This window comes from Strongylocentrotus purpuratus, unplaced genomic scaffold (genome assembly GCF_000002235.5).
Source record: "Strongylocentrotus purpuratus isolate Spur 01 unplaced genomic scaffold, Spur_5.0 spur5_scaffold_17, whole genome shotgun sequence".
Lineage (NCBI taxonomy): Eukaryota > Metazoa > Echinodermata > Echinoidea > Camarodonta > Strongylocentrotidae > Strongylocentrotus > Strongylocentrotus purpuratus.
In genome coordinates this window covers 15,878,982-15,902,277 of record NW_022145602.1, presented here as the reverse complement: position 1 = coordinate 15,902,277, position 23,296 = coordinate 15,878,982, and the positions used below count along the sequence as shown (strand labels likewise).

Genomic DNA, 23,296 nt, shown 5'->3' with positions numbered 1-23,296 from the left:
TCTAACCTTGATTTTTTTTTAAAGGTGTTTTTTTATAATTTTAAAGGGATAGTTGATTTCTCTTAGTTATTGCTTTTGGTACTTTGTACTTGGTACTTGGTTGGGTAATCCCTTTGGCAGCTCACTCAGGAAGCTATACTGGGATGGTAGGTGAGGCGAGTAACTACAAGGAGTGTCATGAATTGCAGTAATGGTGTGTGGACAAAGCACCCGTTAATTACAGTAAAATAGGCGAGGTCCAGTGCAAGTAAAAAAAAAACGAAGCTATTAAGCTTATATGATGTGGAAACCAACATGGGGCTGCATCATTCTGATGGAGGGTAGGGCAGCCTCCTTGAAGTTGATTATTCCTGTTGCATTGACTGCTGAGCCTGGTAGATGATTCCAGATCCTTATTGCTCTTTGGTAGTATGAGAACTTGAAGGAGTCAATAGTTGCAACAGGAATTACATACTTCAGGTTGTGGTCGTGTCTTCTGAAGTATGTAGCAGGGATTACAATAGTTGGTGTAGGTATGGAGACAAGGCGGTGATGGATCTTGTAGAGAAGGGTGAATTGGTCGAGGATTCGACGTGTGTGGAGCATGTCCCACCCTAGAGCTGCCACAAGAGCCAATGGTGATGTGTGTATCTATAGTCACGGTACACAAAGCGAGCCGCTGTTCTTTGTACTTGCTCTAGCATTTTTGTGTCTTTGACGCTGTGTCGGTTCCAAGCCTCAGAGGCATACTCCAATAAGGGGCGTACTAAGGCTGTGTAGGCCCTGAAATTTATCTCCCTGGTACAGGGTGAGAGAGTCCTGCGAAGAAGATCTAGAGTATGGCTTGCTTTATGCCGAATGGTTGTTCCAACGATGATCAGCATAAACCGTTACTCGAAGGTACTTGTACGCTTTGACTATCGGGATCAGTCCATTTGACAGGTGGTATTCTCTGATGCTGGTAGTACGCTTCCGTGTGATGGTGAGGATAGCGCACTTTTTCACGTTGAAGTCTATCATCCAGTTTGAAGACCACCTGGACAGCTGTTGGAGATCGTCCTTAAGGATTTGATGGTCCACAGGGCGTAGAATCTCACGATAGAGGGTGCTGTCATCTGTAAAGAGACGCATTGTGGACTGGATGTTGTCTTGGATATCGTTGATATACAACATGAACAGGGTTGGGCCGATGACGGATTCCTGGGGGACTCCAGATGTTACATCCCACCATGTTGATTTAGATCCATCAACTACGACTGCCTGTTGTCTATCAGTGAGGAGAGACATTATCCACTGGAGTGAGTCACCGCTTATTCCGTAGTACTGAAGTTTGGTCGACAGGAGAAGGTGTAGTACTCGATCAAATCTCTCTTGAAGTCCAAGAAGATTATATCAGCTTGGCTGCGCTGCTGAAGGATGGAGGACCAGTCGTGGATGGCTGTTGTCAATTGAGTGGTTGTTGACAAACCCCGTCGGAAGCCATGCTGTGCATCGGTGGGGATATTATTCACCGCAACATGCTTCTACACATGGCTCAGGATGATGTGTTCCATTACTTTGCAGCAGACGCAGGTGAGTGAGATCGGTCTGTAGTTGGAGGGGTCACACTTTTCTCCCGACTTGTGTATAGGGGTAACTAGTGTTTGCTTACATTGGGCTGGAACGATGCCACTGTTGTAGCTTTATTGGAACAGGAAAGGCAGTGGAGAAGCAATCTCGTGAGCTACCAGCTTTAGGAGCTTGGGCGGAAGTTCATCAGGGCCGCTGGCCTTTGAAGGGTCCAGTTGTTGGAGGCGTTTCTCGACACCGGTCCTGTGAACGTGCAGGTGACCAATAGTTGGAAAAGGAGAAGGTCCTTTCTGTACACGAGGGTGGGGCTGGTGAGGAGTAAAGACAGACTGGAAGTAGCCGTTCAGTATCTCTGCCTTGTCTAATGCTGAGGCGCATAGTTTAGATGGAGTACGCAAGGTAGGAATACCAATGTTTTCAGATCGACATGTCTTAATGTAAGACCAGAAAGACTTCGGATTGTCCTTAAGGCTTGCCCCGATAATTTTGTTGATGTACTCACAACATGCTCTGTGCACATTCTTAGCAACTTGGTTCCTGTATTGTCGGTAGGTTTTCCAAGCTGTGGAGCAAGACTGGCTGGGTGCCTTCTTGAATAGTCTATCTCTCTTCCTCATCTTGCGTTTCAAAGGAGGAGTAATCCAAGGAAGGTGTCTCCTTCCTTTGCTCATTGTTTAAGGAATAAGCTCAGACAAACACCTGTTCAAGAAGTTGACAATGATGGACCAGTTTGTCACTACTGATCTTCTTTCTGGATCTGATTGGAGAAATTCTGTCGCAAATTCTGCTGCATCTCTCAGTTGATGTTCGTCAGCTTTGTGAAACTGGTAGATTTTCCTCAGGGGCTTGACAGAGATCTTTGGATTTGCAGCAAGAGTAAAAGTGACGATGTTGTGGTCGGATATCCCAGACTGTACGCACACATTCTCAACCAGGGCGGGATTTGACGTCGCAACTAGGTCAAGGATGTTGTTGGATAAAGGTCGGGTGACTTCCCTGACTGTTTGGGACAAGGAATTGTGCAATAGGATATCCAACAGCTTCTGGTGACAAGTAGAAGTGGCTGGAGTTGTAGTCGACTGGTCATCCCAGTTGATGTCAGGATGGTTAATGTCGCCGGCTATCAAGATGTTAGGGTGTCTGCGTCGGTGCCTTGTCATAATCTTGGACAATGACTGATGCAAGCCTTCAAGACCTTGTCGTCTGTTGTTGGGGGCAGTAGTAGCTACCAATATACAGTGGATTGGCATTTGCAAGTTGAACGTTGCACCACTGTATCTCACAGTCTGAGTCAAACTCTGGACATTCAGTGACAATTGGCGTGTCGATGATTGCTATGAAAACACCACCTCCATGGATGTTTCTGTCCTTACGGTAGATGGAGTAATTGCTTGGGAAAATTGAGTATGAAGATAAGCTATCATCCAGTTTTGATTCACAACCAAAAACAAAATCAGAAGTGTGGTGAGCAATAGCTGCATGAAAGCTTGATTCCTTAGCATTCCCCTTCAGACCATTGCAGTTTACAACCATCACTTTAAATGCCTTTTTGCGATTTCTTGAAGGAGGGTGAAATCGTGGTTGACGACATCCCCCAGTGCTCGATGTAGGCATAGAGGGTTGATGGAGGGAAGGATTTCTTCATCACTGGAGTTGCGGTGAAGGGATGAGAAACGATTGGATTGTGTGAGGTTAAGTCCTTGCAGCAAGCTGCTTGACCCTATGTTGGTAGAGGAACACTGGCAGCAAACCCAAGCGAAGCTCCTGGACTTATTCGTCAAGATATCATTGGAGTCTGGGGAGATACCGACACATGAAATGTGGCACCAGCAGTCTCAATGATCGCATAAGAGAGCAGGGTCATTGTCTCTCACTTCATCCCAACAGATGGCACATGGAAATGTCTCAGGAGCACTAGTCGATGGACCAGGGTTGGTTTAAACTTGTCCGCTGAGGAGAAGTAGGATGGTTAGGTGGCTCAAAGATGTCGACCTGAAGTCAAGTGGACAAAGCTTTGTATTTCGATTCCACTTATTACAGGATGATATAAAAATTAACAGTTTGCAGTTATCAATATTTGCAGTTTAAGTACGCCTTCTAGTAGGCTGGTGTAGTGATCTTGGTTCACAAAGCGTTGCGTGTAGATCGAAGAAGGGTAAAGAAGCTGATCTATGGTCTGCAATCTGTGTGTACAGGTTTTAACTCTTCAATAGTTTATGTGCACACACTTTTGAGAGTAGTGCTAGAAGGAGTGGATGTGATCTAGAAGAAGAGGGTGGTAAGAAGTAATTCTTCATGATGGCGTTTGCAAAAAATCGTGTCGGCCGATATTTCGCTCAGTGGGGGGTGGGGGGGGGGGGGGGGGGGGGGGGGGGGGGGGGGGGGTAGTGAGCACTAATTTTTTTTTTTTTAGCCCTCGACAATTTGAAAAATCGCACCCCCCCCCCCCTCCCCTTGAACGCCAGGGGGGCCTCTCTCCAAAAAAAGGAGAAATTAACGTGTTTTTACATGTTTTTTTTCGCCAGGGCGGAGCCTTCAGAAGCTCAGGCGTTTTATACACTTTCGTCAGATGAGCATAATTTTGTACCTTATTTGTGACACTGGCAGGTCACGAATTGGTGTGGGGTCCAGGAGGCGGAGCCCCCAGAAGCTCAAGAGTTTTGGGCAATAAATAACGGTCAGATGAGCATATTTTTATACCTTATTTGTGACACTGGCAGTCCACAATTTGGTGTAGGGTCCAGGGGGCGGAGCCCCAAGAAGCTCAGGGGTTTTATACATTAAATTATCGTCTGATGAGCATGATTTTATACCTTATTTGTGACACTAGCAGGTCACGAGTTGGCGTGGTGTCCAAGGTGCGGAGACCCCGGAAATCCAGGGGTTTTGTGCAAGAAATTACGGTCAGATGAGCATATTTTTATACTTTATTTGTGACACTGGCAGGCCACAATTTGGTGTTGGGTCCAGGGGGCGGAGCCCCGGAAGATCAGGGGTTTTGGGCAATAAATAACGGTCAGAATGAAGAACATGATTCATCTCAAGTCAGCCTCTTAATATTCACGTGAATTTCACGCAGATATTTTGACTAAAACTATCATTAACGCTTCACGTGTTTCTGTGACGCGATTCTAAAACTTCTAAAGAATGTGATAATCTCGTTTATGAAGATGTAATTTCATAACCAAACAAAAACGGGAGTATTAGGTCTACAAACCATGGTCTCCAAGGTAGGGATAATCACGTTATTATAATGGTGATATTCCAGTGACAATTGCGTGATTTTAGTGTACGTGTGTTTTAAGTGACCTAGTGCAATAAACGTATAAACGTATAAACGTATAACCCCCCCCCCCCCCTTTGGTATTTTTATGTGTATAAACCCCCCTAACCCCCCCCCCCCCCCTTTAGGTTTTTTTTTTTTTTTTTTTTTTTTTTTTAATTAAAAAAGGTGACCTTACCCCCCCCCCCCCCCCCCAAACGGAGCAAAATGTCAAATTTTCTAATTTCGAGACCAAAAAAAAATTAAAATGTGTCCTCTTACCCCCCCCCCCCCCCCCCCGCTTATTCAGCGGCTGGCTGAGTCGTTGCGAAATTTTCGGCCCGATTTAAAAATGTTAAAACAATCCTGCGTACGCGCCTGAACACATTTACGTAAATGTCAGGTGTTTGAAGAACGTAAATCTCCTCAAGTCGATACCTTGATATTGACGTGATTTTCACGTGATTTTGTTTATTCGGTTTGGCGCAAGTCGATTTTTGCACTCTCGCAAACAATGCCTCCTGTTCATCCAAGCATGAACACATACCACACAAAAATGATACCAAATGATTTGGGATGAAACACTCTTCCATAAGATGTATAATAATTTACTGTTCATTGATGATTTTTAAAATGATTAGCAATTTTCTAGGTGTAAACTTTTGTTTTACTCATACTGTATAGTAAAAAACACACACGCAGTTTTGCTCGATTGAAAGCTATTTGTGATGACATGCAGCAGACGTATTTATTAGTTCTTAAACCAAATCTTTTTCATCGGCGTTTGTATTTGCTTTTACTGAAACAAACTAGGCAATTCTGAACAGGGGTTGCAAGAGTATCATAGTTTTGTGATATTGGGCGAGGGAGCGTAGCGACCGAGCGAGATTTTGCCATTTTTAATGCTGAAATTATGCTTTCTAGAAAACGCCAAAGCCAATATGTATACGTTCTATTTGCTATATTTCCTTCTAGCCATATTTCTAAACTTCCAGGGGACGTGTCCCCCAATTGGACCCAGGTTCGCCGCCCCTTCCATGATTATTAAAATTCAAATACAAGCACAAACGAGTTGGCACGAGCTGATGCCGAATGGAGGGCAAAATAAGAGTTTCGAAGCGGCCCCTCTACCGTTAATTGAAAAAAAAATGACCTTAAAAATAATGTGCCCTTTTCAAATTTATCCCCAAAAGTGACGACCTTTGTAGCGCAGGGGGGCTGTTTTTAATGTTTAATTTCCAATCCGTGGCTCGGGAGTTTATGCGACCGGCCCCCTCTATTCAGTAAAGTCTCCCAAGCCTTCTGGAATGACCCCCAGTTTCCTGATTACAATTCTGCTCCTCTTTGTGAGGCCGGGCGCGGCTGTATTATGAGTGCTTTTTAAATTTTTGATAAATGCTGGATTCCGACCCAGATTGCACTGATGATAGGATGATCATCTCCAATACGCTTGCAGTTCATATCTCACTCCTTATTCCCTTACTCATCGTTAACATCACTATCATACGTATGACCGGCACCCTCTTCAATAACGGCTCACAAGCCTCCGGAAACGACCCCGAAATTGACCATTTTAACACTTTTTGGAAGGAAATGATTTCACAATATCCTTTTCAGGCGCTACGGCTTAACATGAACAAGCATGCTTAGTAATTGTTTTAATAAGCTGAATTTCGACTCAATTTTGCGCAACCTAAAAAATGTAATACGGTCAGTCATACCCCCTCCATGCGCGCGCATTTCACACGCGCAACCCCCCCCCCCCCCAGTTTTTCCCTTATTCGTTGTTACTGTCACTTAGGGCCATTTCCCTGAAACTTTCTCCCTTTCTAACCCGGCTTCTCTCTTCTTTTCTCTTTCTTTCTCTTTTTTTCTTCTCTTTTCTTTTCTTTTCTTTTCTCTTCTCCATTCTTTTCCCTGCTCCTTTTTCCTCTTTTCCTTTCTTTTGTCTCTTCTTATCTTCCTCTTTTTTTTTGCGCCGCCAATAGGGGGGCCGCGCCCGTTTCGCCACTGGGTTAGTCCTCGACAAATCATTCATGATTTTTGACTACCCCTTCTACATTAGCTGATTTTTCTTTTTAAAACACACATTATTCCATATGGAGTCGCTTTATATATACTCTGCATGTACTATTATTGTATTGTATGTATGTATTTTATAATAATATGTATTTTCCTAAGTTTGGCATGTGTGAAGAAATAAATTGAATAAAAAGTTCTGAAAATGGCCATCTTTTTGTGGCCGTAGATCAATCGTGCCTGGCTAAACCCGTACCTTTTGTTGGACTTAGATACTTCAAGATATGCCATTTTCATCCGAATTAAAAAGTACCTCACCACTGACCAATCTTGCAAAAATTTGAACATGTTCATTTTATCTAGGTGTTTTGGTGATAAACCGATGTCAACTTCCAGCTTTCACTAGGAATGTGGCAGAAATGAGAACATACATCATGTAGGAAAAATAAAAAAAAACAGCCTTAAAAGATTTTTATAAATTCATGAACTTGTACAATACTTCAAGAGCTAGCAGAGAGATCCCAGCATTCACTAAGAATGGGGAAGGAGATTTCCAAAATGGGGGTCAGTCGTCCGATCCACAAAGACAGTAAGGAGGGAAATGAACAAGATGGCAGTGTTGATGATTCGCAGAGTGCACTAAGCAGTGCTGTGCAGAATGGAAAACTTGACCTGATCCAAAAATTGATCGGTAGAGGAGCCGATGTGAATAACAGCGGAAATGACGATTTGACCCCATTAAATCTAGCTGCACAGAAAGGTCATCGTGAGATAACAAAATATCTGATCAGTCAAGGAGCTGAAGTCAATAAAGGCAAAATTGATGGTTTGACTGCATTACATTCAGCTGCTATAAACGGACATCTAGATGTCGTCAAAGAATTGATCAGTCAAGGAGCCGAGGTGAATAAAGTTAAAAATGACGGTTGGACTGCATTACATCTAGCTTCACAGAATGGTCATCCTGACGTCACCAAATATCTCTGCAGTCAAGGTGCTGAGGTGAATAAAGTCGAAAATGACGGTTGGACTGCATTACATCTGGTTTCACAGATTGGTCATTTTGAAGTCGTCAAAGAATTGATCAGTCAAGATGCTGAGGTGAATAAAGTTGAACACGATGGTTGGACTGCGTTACATCTAGCTTCACAGAATGGTCATCCTGATGTCACCAGATATCTCATCAGTCAAGGAGCTGAGGTGAATAAAGTTCAAAATGACGGTTGGACTGCATTACATCTTGCTTCACAGAATGGCCATCCCGATGTCACCAAATATCTGATCAGTCAAGGTGCTGAGGTGAATAAAGTTGAAAAGGACGGTTGGATCCCTTTACATTTGGCAGCACAGAATGGTCATCCTGATGTCACCAAATATCTCATCGGTCAAGGAGCTGAAGTTAATAAAGGTAACATTGCTGGTCGGACTGCATTACATCAAGCTTCACAGAATGGTCATCTCGATGTCGTCAGAGAATTAATCAGTCAAGGAGCTGGGGTGAATAAAGGTGATAATATTGGTAGGACCCCATTACATGTAGCTGCTCAGAATGGTCATCCTGATGTCACCAAATATCTCATCGGTCAAGGAGCTGAAGTCAATAAAGGCAAAATTGATGGTCGGACTGCATTACATTTAGCTGCTTTAAACGGACATCTTGATATCGTCAAAGAATTAATCAGTCAAGATGCTGAGGTGAATAAAGTTCAAAATGACGGTTGTACTGCATTACATCTAGCTTCACAGAATGGTCATCCTGACGTCACCAAATATCTCAGCAGTCAAGGTGCTGAGGTGAATAAAGTCGAAAATGACGGTTGGACTGCATTACATCTGGCTTCAGAGATTGGTCATTTTGAAGTCGTCAAAGAATTGATCAGTCAAGATGCTGAGGTGAATAAAGTTCAAAATGACGGTTGGACTGCATTACATCTAGCTGCACAGAATGATCATCTTGCCGTCACCAAATATCTCATTAGACAAGGAGCTGAGATTAATAAAGGTGATAATATTGGTAAGACCCCATTACATCTAGCTGCTCAGAATGGTCATCCTGATGTCACCAAATATCTCATCGGTCAAGGAGCTGAAGTCAATAAAGGCAAAATTGATGGTCGGACTGCATTACATTTAGCTGCTTTAAACGGACATCTTGATATCGTCAAAGAATTAATCAGTCAAAATGCTGAGGTGAATAAAGTTGAAAAGGACGGTTGGATCCTTTACATTTGGCAGCACACAATGGTCATCCTGACGTCACCAAATATCTCATTAGTCAAGGAGCCGAGGTGAATAACAGCGGAAAGGAAGGTTTAACTCCTTTACATATAGCTGCAAAGAATGGTCATCTTGATGTCACCAGGTACCTGATCAGGCTAGGAGCTGATGTTGATAAGGTTAGTGACAACGGATGGTCAGCCTTATACCTTGCCGCAGCTGCTGGTTACGTACGTGTTTCAAGTGCTTTGCTTAGTCAGCAAGCTGAGCTGGCAAAAGCAAATATAATTTATTGGACGGAGATTCATTCCGCTGCAGAGAGAGGCGATCTTGATGCCATGAAAGATCAAGTCAGTCAAGGAGCCGAGCTGGATGAAGCTGGTTCTTTTGGTTGGACAGCCTTACATATTGCAGCAAGTAATGGCCATCTTGATATGACAAAATATTTGCTAAGTCAAGGAGCTGATGTGAATTCTAGCAATGCCTTTGGTAGGTGTGCCTTGCATAATGCTGCAACAAAAGGGAAGTTGGATGTCATGGAATATCTGATCAGTGAAGGGGCCGATATGAATAAAGGAAATGACTTTGGAGTGACTGCCCTACATTTTGCATCAGAGTCTGGCCATTTAGATATCGTCGAATTCCTAATCGGTCATGGAGTTGAGGCAGAAAATTGCGACGCAGATGGAATTACTGCTCTCCATTATGCTTTATTTGCCGGTGAGATCGACATTACGAAGTATCTGCTCAGTCAAGGCTCTGAACTGAATAAGAGAAGTGTTCGTGACTCTGTCATCGTACAATTTGATGGACAGTATGGTCACTATGATGTTGGGCGATTTGTGAAGAGTAGCCTACGTCATGCAGTTAGCAGACTCGTTGATTCTCTCACTGTCTTTAGAGGTGCCCTAGAAAGTGATCTTGGTAGAAGCAAATATCAAGATGGCGAAGAGGATAAGACAGTTCAAGGTGGAATGGTTTTTGTGTATATGCCACTAAGATCGTCTGATCTTGACATTCAAAATCTTCTTGAAAGTCAAGGAGGCAGAACAGTTGGTCGTACATCATTACAATATGCTATAGAAGGTGGCTTTCTTGCAGGTGTTCGGTATCTGATCAGTCATGGAGCTGATGTGAACGAAAGCAACAATGTTGGCTGGACTGCTCTTCACTTTGCTGCGCAAAAGGGTCATCTTGATATTGTAGATTATCTACTTGGACAAGGAGCTGAAGTAGCTAAAGGGGATGTTGATGGTATCTCCCCTTTGCATGTTGCTGCATTTATTGGCCACTGTGACGTTACCGAGCATTTGCTTAGGCGAGGAGCAGAGGTCAACGGAGCCACCAAGGAGAAAGGTTATACAGCCCTTCATGTCGGAGTGCAGAATGGTCATCTCGATATCACGAAAGGCTTGCTCAACCACGGAGCCGAAATTGATGCGACAGACAATGGCGGTTGGACTCCCTTGCACATTGCTGCTCAGAATGGTCACATCGATGTCATGAAGTGTCTACTTCAGCAACTTGCAGATGTAAGCAAGGTTACCAAGAAGGGATCATCTGCATTGCATTTGTCTGCTGCAAATGGACATACCGATGTCACAAGATATCTATCGGAGCACGGAGCTGACGTAAATCTGTGTAAACCTGGGAAGACTGCGTTGCAACTCGCTGCGAAACAAGACCAAGTGCATGGGACAAGTCCAGATACGCGGTGTGCTGAAGGACAGAAACATCCTTCTTCCCCGAAAGGACATGCATACACTCAGGGTTTAACAGAAGATGAGAAGAAGGTATTTAATTGGGTATTCCTATAGATTTCACATGAAAAAATATCATACTGTTTATGAACATGCTCGCAAGTATCAAAATCTCACCAATATAAATTGAAAGGGTTAGCCAGCTTCTTATACCTCAATAATCTTTTAAAAAACGTTTTCGTGAAGGTATGTAGATGTCTAAGTTATGAAAAGGGTTGAAATCATTCCAAATGAAACTTAAAGCCGAACTGTACATATACATATAGGTCAAACCCGTCTTAGTGGCCACCTCTCTTAATATAAAGCCACCTAATTGTGTTTCGGGACCATGTATTTTGCTTCCCTCGAAAGAAAAATGTGTGTTTGAGAAACGGTCAAGAAAGCCCACCTGTCTACAATGACCACATTTTTTTGGTCTCCCATGGGTGACCTTAATAGCCAGGTTTTACTGTATAATGATTGCTGAAATGTTAAAATCTGTGTATATGTAAGTCTATATGGTGATTAAACATATTGGAAACTCGAAAAGAGACTGCTTATATGCCCAATAAAGCCTCGTTTTTTGTTTTTTGAAAGCCGTTTTGTTTGTAGATTCTGAATTCTTAAGGCTGTTTTTTACACAGGTTATTGGGCAACTTGGTGAGAAAGGCTACACAGCAGTGTATTTAGCAACGCAAAATGGCTACACCTCCATCATCGAGACATTAGTTTCTCATGGCGCCGATCTCAACATCCAGTCCATCGACGGACAGACCTGTCTTCACGAAGCCATCAGACTTTCTGGTCGGGAGGACAGCAAAGTTGAAGCAACACCAGCACTCCAAAGGGTAAGATGATGAACTCTAGAACACACTGTCCCTGGGATTGTACGACGCTTCATCCTGCGACAATTGCTCTGTTTAATTTCCTACACTAACCGAGTTGGTTACTTACAATTATGCAATTGGAATCATACCATTCACACATAACTTAGCATAGCCATTTAACAATGAATAAGTCTCTATAACATTACAAAAAGACGTCTTATTTCTAAAAAATGAAATAGGATTCATATAATTCTGAAACCTAAAGAGGGTTTGTAAGTCTGAAAATAAAATTGACTTCATATTTCCAAAAATGACGAAAATTCTGTATCACTTTTTGGAATTACTAACCCTTTGGAATAACGAACCTTATTCAATTTTCGGATTAACAAACCTTTGGAGTAATGATACCTATTTAACTTTTGGAATTATAAACATAAACGAACCATCAGAAAAACACAACAAATGTTCAGAATTATGAATCTGGGGATAAATCTTCTGAAACACAAAGGCCTCTCAAGGTTTAAACAATCGATTCTATTGATAATTCTTTTAGATCTCAGAAGACTTCTATCAGAACGAATTGTCTCCCATGAAGGCCCTGGTGTTCTATCTCTTGGACCACGGAGCAAAACCGGACATCAAGGATAACCATGGCAACCTACCAGTTCACTATGCCAAGGATGAAATCATCCGCCAGATGATATTCTCAAGGTGAGGAAACATCCTATTCACATGGTCATTTGAAACAAACGGTTTCATAGTCAAATATTACTCGTTTTGGGGTGATATACATTAATATATGTTAGATATATTTTATAATATTTTTTTTTCTATTTTGGGATTATTTTGGGGGTTCTTTTTTCTCCTTCTATTTTTCAATTTTTATTTTATTTCTCTTGTTTGTGTTCTTTCATTCTTTCACTTCTTCTTATTTTAACGCATATCGCATACACGTACACGCAGTGGGCGCCTGACCTGCATAAATGCATGCCGCCTGCCTGTGCAGTGCCTACAAAGCATATCATATAGCAAGATGCCTAACACGGGGTAGGGCCATGGTAGGCCTAACCCGTTGCATCATTTATTTGCTACAGCATATTTCGTTAGTTGATCGTTATCTGCTGTCTATCTCCTTCATTATACAGTACTCCTGCCTATGCAATGCCTACAAAGCATATTAAAAAAAGCGCGCGCCCAAACTTGACATGCCCTTGACCTTGGGTTAACGTAGCATGCGAATCCAGATACAGAGCCCGAATTCGCCTGGAGAAGGGAGCGAAAAACAGTCTTGATTTGTAACTGTCCCTTATTACCTACACATGTAGGTAATGAGAGACCTTTGGTGATGACGTCATTAATCACCGTTATCTTATTAATCAGTTATATCATGACCACAATTGTGTTAACAAATAAAGAGAAGAACTTACTGAAGAGAATATAAAACTTTCTGTATGTGTAACATTTTTCATGTTCATGTAAATTATGCAAATGTGCTTAAGCGTCTCCAATTCCCCACACCTACCCTATATGTACTTCCGTTCCCGATAATATCTAGTGCAAACTCCCTCACAACTTTATTTTTAATTGCGACGTTTCCAAACTAGTTTATTTATGTTTTATACCCGTATTGTTTTGTAACATAATCTTCAGCTCGAATTAATCTCTTTTGTTTTTGATGTACATGCATATGTGGAACAATAAAATTCAAACCAGTAAAAAAAAAAAACGGTCAACTGAGATTATTAGATAATAAGTAACATTTTATATTTCCTCCATGTAAATATAGACCTAGTGAAGAACCCAGGAAGCAGGAATTTGACGACCTTCCCAACTAAGACAATACCTAAGCGGATTCATAAGTATGATGACATCGACAGTCTAGGCGGAGAATTGGGCTTTCAACCTCCGGAAATCCAACGTTACATACAAATAAACGACAAATACCACGATGTTACATGCAGGGGAACACTTGTTATGCTCCGAGATTGGAGGAACAGGACTAAAAGGTCCGAAGAACGGGAACAATTGAAGAAAGCCCTGATTGCGATTAGACACCAACGTCTGGTAGACGACCTCCTGAACGACGATATGGCAAAGTTAGTATGAACTAGGAAAATAGACAAATAAATAGTTAAAATGTGGATATATGTAAGCTTTAAAGGCAGGCTTTACTACTTCAGCTAGAAGGGATTAGACCACCCAGCGAGCCAGCGAGGTCACTGTGACAGGTGGCTATCTCATTAACTCAGCTCTCATTTAACATAAGAAAAAGAGGATCACGGGGGACCAACAGGCACCGATTGGGGAAATTTTCTATATAGAGGGAGCAAGTAGCTACAAGTAGGACAGTGCGCCTTTAATGTTGTACCATGCATACTAATTACCTCTCTTTATTTGTTTTTAATGGTAGAAGTAGCCTTCAGAATGGAAAATTTGCCCATGTAATATTATTCTTTTCTATTCGTTTATATGCGAGTCCCATTTGTTTCCCTATTTTTCCCCTTTAAAAAAAAAAAAATAATTGTTATAGATCGTTTTCGTAATGTAATTAAAGTTTATGTACAAATCTTTGCTAAGTACTTCGTTACAAATTTATTCATTCACCAAATTGTATTTCAATAGTCAGAATACGAATTGCACACATTCCGTTTTGTTAGATAGGACAAGCCATAATGTTTGTGTTACCTAGCACCAATTAGTGAATGTATTTCGCAAATTTGTTATTAAATTATATATCATTGTCTTTAAAACTAACGAATAACCTGGGAATACCTTCAAAGTTTTATGTGTAATATAAATATTTGCCTACTTTCAAAGGGACTAATGCCATCTTCTAATCATCATTCTCTGAGCCTGTGTGCAACGTCGTCTTCCGCCATTGCAGTCCGCATAAAATACATAAGGAACTTTATATGAAGAGAATAACTAAAATGTTGCGTCGATCACTGGTGGTTCAGTCATGTGCTGGTCATTATTCAATTGCATATTAACCCCACATGACAACGTTGCTGGCCAAAAAAAACCCGCAAACCGATGTCATTTTTTGCAAAATATTAAACATTATGTCCCACGACCACAAACACGGTAAAACAATTTGGACCATGCAAAGAATGTCATTAAAGTTGAATCTCCATTTTGTTTGTAGATGTAGTATGCAATGGCTCACTAGTAGAGCAATGGTCCCGTTAACAGGAGGTCCAAGATTCGAAACCAAGTCGAAGCGCTCGCACATTTTGATGTGTGTCGCTATTGTATATACATTTTAAATGATATACTGACATTTGATTTTCGTTCATAAATCTTCATATTATAATGGTTGATATCTAATGCATATATATTTCATGTAATAACATACTGAGATTGGATTTATGTGCAAGAGTCTGCACATTTCAATGGTCATTTCCATTGCAAATATATTCTATGTAATTTCATACCGAGTTTGGATTTGTGTGCATAGGTCTGCACATTATAATTGTGAATGTCCATTGCATATTTGTTTCATATGATATCATTTTGAGATTGGATTCTCGTGTATAAGTCTGCACATTATAATGGTTAATGTCTAATGCATATAACTGCATTGTAATATCATACTGAGATTTTGTTTTTGTGCATAAGTTTTCACATTATAATGGTGGAAAGTCCATTATATATATATATATATATATATATATAACACGTGTACCATACTGAGTTATAATGGTGAATGGCAAAGGTACATACATTTCGTATGAAACCATATCCCGATGTTGATTTTAGATTTAAGATCATAATGGTGAATATCAAATACATATATATTACATGTAATAGGATACTGAGCTTGAAATTTTGTGCATAAGTATGCACATTAAAATGGTGAATGTCCATCGCATATATATTTTACATGACGTCAAACTGATATTGGATTAGTGTGCGTAAGTTTACACATTGTAATGGGTTAAATCAAAGGCGTATATATTTCATGTAATAGCTATTGAGTTTGGATTTTTGTGCATAAGTCTGCATATCATAATGGTTAATATCCAATGCATATATATTTTATGTAATAACCTACCGAGTTTGGATTGGTGTGCATAGGTCTGCACATTATAATGGTGAATGTCCATTGCATATATATTTAATATGATATGAAACTGAGATTGGATATTAATTTCGTGTATAAGTCTACCTATTACAATGACGAATGTCAATTGCATATAAAATTTCATGTAATTTCAAACTAAGATTGGATATTAAGTGCAAAAGTCTGCACATCAAAGCATTCATTGCATATATATTTTATATTATACTGAGATTGACTTTTTGGGCATAAATCTTCACATTATAATGGTGAATTACCATTGCATATATATTCAATGAAATTCCATACTAAGATTTGATTTTTGTGCATAAGTCTGCGCATCAAAGCATTCATTGCATATATATTTTGTATTATACTGAGATTGGATTTTTGTGCATAAATCTTCACATTATAATGGTGAATTTCCATTGCATATTATATTCAATATGATATCATATTAACATAGGATTTGTGTGCATAAGTCTGCATTATTACCATGGTGAATGGCCAGGGTTTATAAATTCCGTATGAAATCGTATCACGATGTTGCATTAAGATTTGTTCGTGCATAAGTCTGCACATCACTATGTTGAATGTCAACGGCCTTTATATAACATGTAATAACATACCAAGATTGGATTTCTGTGCATAAGTCTGCCCATTATAATAATGAATGTCCATTGCCTATATTTACAACATATGATGTACTGAGATTTGATTTTTGTGCATAATTCTATAGATTATAATGGTTAATGTTCACCGCATATATATTTTACATGATGTCAAACTGCACTAATGAGATTGGATTTGTGTGCATAAGTGTACAAATTGTAAGGGTTAAATCAATTGCGTATATATTTCATGTAAAATCGTACTAAAATTGGATTTTTGTGCATAATTCTGCGCATTTCAATGGTTAATATCCAATGCATATTTATTTCATGTAATTTCATACCGAGTTTGGATTTCTGTGCATAAGTCTGCCGTTTGTTCATACTGTTACCATTATATCATGTCCAACATTTTGGTCCAGAGCTCTGCACAATTCCATCATTTATTAATGCTGTACTTTTATTTGATTGATTCTAAATGTACAATTGCACAGACAAAAGTATTTCCATTGTGAAGTAGCTTCAAGTATTCTTCGTTCCATTCCATATCCACCTCTTAAAATACATCATATCTCGATGCATTTCTGTAGTCAAGTTTCGATCTCTCCGGATTTGCTTTCTTCTGAAAGATTCTGCACTTTTTCTTTTGTAAATGTATTATCCGAGATCATGTAGGCTTTTTTTTAATTGGAAAATTGTCCATAATTCTGTACAATGGTATCTTGAATTTCTGTAAACTGTTGTGCGTATAACCAGGACATACTTTTTTTTAGAGTAACGCACCATTGCATACATGTAAGTATATTCATGTATGTGATTTAAAGGTATAGAACAGTTCTAGTGGATTGTGAAAGAAATGTTGTGGAATCGATCAGAAAAGATTGATCATCAAGCATATAAGTATTGGTGTGTACTGCAAGGTTCTGGAATCATCAAAATGATAAGAAATTTGGCCCAGTCTTGGTAAAGTTACAAGCACTGTACACAGAAAGATGTATATGGGACTACGCGATATCTATACAGTCCAGATGAATATATAATTTACCAAATATATCAATTAGTAGGCGGTTTCCCGGCATAATTTGTATCATCACGTATTAGTCAAAACAAATTCTTTCACAAGATTGGTAATAAAAGCTTCCATTTCATTTTTTTTGAGAGGGGGGTGTTTCCAAAACTGGTCTATACCTTTAAGGGTCGTTCAGACATGACGCGGCAAAAACGCGGCGGTATTTATGATGACGTAACATTTTTATACTTTATAACATTCACAGAGCTCAGTGAATACGCGCAAATCCTTTGTTGCGCGCAGTAGCCATTCGTGGTTCACACGGTAAAAAAACAGCTATTTCTGACCAAGTCTTTAATGCTGTAAAGGTTATATGCTCGCTATCATATCCCACTGTTTTTAATAACATTTTAGTTCATAAGTCGGCAATGATTCCTTGCCGAATACTCCTCTTAAATTCCCTTGAATTCGATGTACATATATGATATTTCCGTGCATAAATCTGCAGAGTGATATATCACTGTTATGAGCCCGTGAATTGGCAATTAATTCAAAATTTGTTGACATAGTCATCTGACTCTTTGTATCAACTTTGCTTTATTAGTTGCGTAATGTTTTCTGTCTCATACTTTATTACGTTCACGATCTTGATGTAATGTAAAATACGATTGATGTTAAAAATGATTGCATAAATATTTAATAACGATGATGTTTTACTGTAATACTTATATTAATTTGTATAAGCTTGTTAAAGGTGAAATTCAAAGAAAATCACAAATATGTCAATTAATGTATCACTAGAAACTGGTAAGCTAACAGATGGCCATCGCGCAAGTTTTAGGTCAACTACATATCGGGTGATTCATAAAAAATACAAATACAACCACCTCCATAGCAGCTGGGATATACGAGAGATTCGACGGAAAAATAACAATGTTTTAATGACGTCACTATATGGACCAATACTGCCCAAGCAGACGACATCCCATAAAGAATGTACATAATTGCAAAGCTATTATTTCTCAAATTATAATGAGTTTAGTGTATATAAATGTAATGGCATGTCAAACCATTCAAAAGGGGATATGACCCAATTCTGATAACCTAAATCTTTTGCTTGTAAATACACAGGATAGGGGTTAATTAACAATCAAAGAAACCAGACTTTCAAATTGAAAACCCCCCGGAGTGATATTAAGGACGGCATTCGTTCCCTGTTAAAACGCCGAACATACCGCGGTGTGTGCAGCTGAATATTCAATGGCGTCTTATTTTGTTTTCAAGCGACAGATTCCTTTATTTTTGTATCGCTGCACTTGTCATCAAAATAAAACCATGCGCGGGGTTTAGAGTAAGGCAATAGATTATACATATAGCCTGACGGTAGTGAAGTAAGAGAAAGAACTCAAGAGAAGATGAAAACACAGGCACTGAAAATGTGTGAGATGTCATGGGACATCGTCTGCTTGTGCAAATCATGTCCATACTATGATCTCACACATCTCAGCAGCGTTCGGAAAGCTCTTTAGGTGATATGCCGGGGCTGTATATAAGCGTTTTGTAATTTATAATAATCATTACTTTGAATGTTTCCAAGCATTGAATTTTGATAACCTTGTCGAATCAAAGTTTCAACTTTGCAATGATGAAAATAAAGTTAGTTTTTTTAAATCAATGAATATCAACTTTAAAATAACTGAACTTTTTCAGTGTATGGCAGGTTTTATTTGGGAGAGAAAGAAAAAGAGAGGGGTATCCAATTAACATTACATTTAATTAAAAGTATGAAACTATTTATATTACTTTCATGTTACGGGAAAAAATATTATATATATTATGAATCAATTAAATCATTTGGTCAATCTAGTTCGATGGCACAAACACGGCACTACTGGACAGAGGCAGAGGCGTCTCCAAAGTGGGGGGGGGGGGTGGGGTGCGACACACCCCCCCCCCCACCTGTCAGGATATTGTCGGTAAAATTGGGCTGCCGTCGGGAAAAAAGAGAAAAGGGGGAGGGGAAAAAAGAGAGGGAAAGGGAAAGAAAAGAAAAAAGGAAAAGAAAAGAAAGAAAGGGAAAAAAGGGAGAAAGAAAGAGAAAAAAGAAAAAGAGAGAGGAGAGGAAAGAAAGAAAAGGAAAACAAAAATTAAAAGGGAAACAAAAGAAACGGGGGGTAAAAGAGAGGAGAGAGAGGGGAGGTAAGAGCCTGAGAGAGGAGGAGTGGGAGTAAAAGAGAGAAGGGGGTTCTTGGGTGGAGTCGTCTCGTCGAGGGAGCAAGAAAGACACGGGTAAATGTTGCTGTGTCGAGAGTGACTACAACTACGATACTTGTATTTTCTCGAAGTTTCACTTTCCTATAATATCAGCTAAAGAAATCAGAGGTTTAACATTTTCGAGAAAACTAAATTCAAACAAGGTTTAAGAGTCAACAACGGTACGACGAATCGTTTTACTTTCTCTATATTGTGATGAAACGCAAAAAATTCCGAGCTTCGCGCGGAAGGGGAAAGCTTCATTCAGACAAGGATTAAGAGTCGAGCACGGTTCAACGTATCGTCTACTTTCTTTAATAATTTAATGAAACGTCAAAGCTTCCGCACTTCGCGCGAGAGAAGGAAACTGAATTAAGAATTAAGCGGGAGGGGTGGAACTTCATTCAGACAAGGATTAACAGTCGAGAACGGTACAATAAATCGTCTTCTTTCTCTAATAATTTAAGGAAACGTCAAAGCTCCCACGCTTCGCTCGAGAGGGGGGAAACTGAATTCAGACAAATAGGGCTTATTAAGAGTCGAAAACGGTACAACGAAGCGTCTTCTTTCTCTAATTATTTAAGGAAACGTCAAAGCTTCCGCACTTCGCGCGAGAGAAGGAAACTGAATTAAGACGAATAGGGCTTGATAAGAGTAAAAAACGGTACAACGAAGCGTCTTCTTTCTCTAATAATTAAATGAAACGTCAAAGCTTCCGCGCTTCGCGCGGGAGGGGAAAGCTTCATTCAGACAAGGATTAAGAGTCGAGCACGGTTCAACGTATCGTCTACTTTCTTAAATAATTTAATGAAACGTTAAAGCTTCCGCGCTTTGCGCGGGAGGGGTGGAACTTCATTCAGACAAGGATTAACAGTCGAGAACGGTACAATAAATCGTCTTATTTTTCCTAATAGTTTAAGGAAACTTCAAAGCTTCCGCGCTTCGCGCGAGAGGGATAAACTGAATACAGACAAATAGGGCTTATTAAAAGTCGAAAACGCTATAACAAAGCGTCTTCTTTCTCTAATAATTTAAGGAAACGTCAAAGCTTCCGCGCTTCACGCGAAAGGAGGAAACTGAATTCAGACGAATAGGGTTTAATAAGAGTCGAAAACGGTACGACGAATCGTCTTCTTTCTCTAATAATTTAAGGAAACGTCAAAGCTTCCGTGCTTCGCGCTAAAGGGGGAAGCTTCATTCAGACAAGGATTAAAGTCGAGCACGTTTCAACGAATCGTCTACTTTCTCTAATGATTTAATGAAACGTCAAAACTGTCGTGCTTCGTGCGGGAGGGGAGAACTGGATCAGATAAGGATTAAGAGTCTTTTTACCATAGCGCCCTCATTTAGGGTCGGAGGTGTAGCAAACTATATATTATTGGAATCCTCATGACCAGACGAGTAATTTGATATGCATATCAACACGATTTGAATATATTTGAATTTCGACCCCTGTTTGACCTTTGTTGACCCCTCACGAAAATGCCCGGGATTTTCATTGGGACAGCCCAAGTCAAAATTGTTCGGTATTCATCAGGGAACACAAAAACACTTTCAAACCTTTGTTCCCAGAGATTGGTCACAGGACCTACAGAGCTACTATAGGGTGTCTGGTCGCGCACCACCTCAGTTTGTGTGCTAAAATCCTTGCCATTGAGATTGCACGCATATATTCCTATGCACTCTACGTGCATTGTCTCCATATTTCCAAAGGGGCGTCATCGATTCCTGCTATTTTTCAGAATAATCGCGATAGTTTCCGGGCGCTCTGTGTCCGAATGGTATTGAGAATCAAAAATCGATTTATTTAATCCCAGGATTCCAAGCATGCATACGTCGTCGAGATTCGCGCATGTGCAATTCGACGTTCTTGCTGTCGTGCAAGAATTTTCCCTGTGTGTGAATGGTCCCCCAAAGTCTTTGCATCGCGATCCAATTCGCACTAAATTGACATGTGTGCACGGTCTCAAAAAAATATATCTTTGAATCGCGATTCAAATGGCACTAGCTGTTATGTGTGAACGGGCCTATTATGTGGGTTTTCCCAAGAGCGGGTTACACAACAAAAGATGTAACATACAGCTGAATTCCCCTGAATGAGAAGCTGAGCTGGAGTATTGCTGTCTTCCCTCTTTTTCACACAGTTGTGAATTACTAAGGTGGGAGGGCGGCGCTGTATACACGAGGAATGGTAGGGGGAACGAGCCCCGGATTTTACTTGAAGGGGGCGAAATTTAAAAAAAAAACACAAAAGAGAGAAAAAGAAAGGGGAGAGATGGAAGATATTAGGATTATTTGCTCCTTCAATACGCAGGCTACAGAATTATAAAACAAGAGTTGAGTTTAAAATGAGAAGGAAAAAAAATCCAAAGCTTGGTCTCTTTGCTCGCTCGCATTTGTTCTTCAGGATCTCGCAATGTCGACAGCAATATCGGAGATATAGCTTATACATTGAGTTTATGAACGCTCCAAAAAATGATATTCTCGTTGCTTTGCTCCTTGTTACAGAAGTTTCATCAGCCTTTATTGCGCCCAACTGCTATGAAAAAATGTTAAATAATGGTACACGTATTGGCAAAGGCTCCATATTTGAAATGAATCTTCAACCATGCTTATTTACTCGAATATATTTAGGAAATTTTTCATCAATTTTAGCTTCATTTGAGGAAGCAGTAAATAGAGAAACACTTATCAATACCTACCGAGTAGAGGGTTAAAAAATGTATTTAAAAATCTGCCGCAGGTAGCTTTTTACTCTCTCTTTTACAGTAACGTCGACGAGTTTGGACAGTGGGGCAGTGGGGGGGGGGGGGGGGAGGGGGAACCCTACTCTTATATAGCCACGGGCGCCATTATCCCTAGATATTTTACTAGGAGACGGGCTCCAAGATCTACACAGCCACTTGAATATTACAATGGAGGTATTTTTGTGTGGCTATAGCAATAGAAGCGAACACATTTTAATCGCAATAATTCACATGAATTAAATCTCTCCCTTTGTTTTTCCGGCTAGACCTGATCGTTATTCGCTATACGATTTTCAATAATAAGCACAGATGGATTAGGGGAAGGGCAATCAGCCCGTGCCCCTTTAAAAAAAATAACGTGCATGCCATAAAGTACACGTCACCTTGACATTCCGAGTGACCTTTTCTGTGCCTAATACAATACCCGACGCCTACCTGACAATATAGTGGCAATAACATGATGGAAATTCCCCGCCTTTGAATGTTTTGACTTGTTTTACAACGCTTTTTGTCATAAATAATGTTCAATATTAACTTTTGCCTCTTTATAAGGTATGGTTGTCAAAAAAAGTAAATATACAATAATAATAATGATGATAATAATATGTCTTGGTCACCCAGGGTAGCCTAATCAGTATTAATACTGTTCTCCTTGTGGGTCCTAGCCGAAGTCTACAGTGTTTGTAAGAGCCAGATTGGTACAAATCAAGTTGAATTAGGTGGTTTATTAAATAAAAAAACAACATATCGAATTCATTCACAATCACATTTTCAGTCAAAAGAATAAGAATGTCTGTACTTGAAGATTTAGAAAATTCAACAATGTATGATTATTGATTGATTGGTTGCTCTTATATATATATATATATATATGTATATATATATGTGCCATGTAAATTAACAAAACATAATACATTTACAAAATATTTAAATTTCTTAAAGTAATATGGAAGTATATAATTCTAATTCGTAGTAATCAATAACGTAAAAGAATGTGCTGTAAA

The 23,296-nt window shown here is 39.8% G+C and overlaps 1 protein-coding gene across 1 annotated transcript; it reads left to right on the top strand.

Annotated features, from left to right (window-relative positions):
* The first annotated feature begins 7,387 nt into the window (after positions 1–7,387).
* Positions 7,388–13,802, top strand: LOC586561 (serine/threonine-protein phosphatase 6 regulatory ankyrin repeat subunit B-like). Its single transcript, XM_011684571.2, is given in 6 exon segments — positions 7,388–7,595; positions 7,848–9,031; positions 9,034–10,839; positions 11,430–11,633; positions 12,166–12,323; positions 13,399–13,802. Coding segments are annotated over 6 exon segments (3,609 nt in total). The 3' UTR covers positions 13,448–13,802.
* Positions 13,803–23,296: the final 9,494 nt, after the last annotated feature.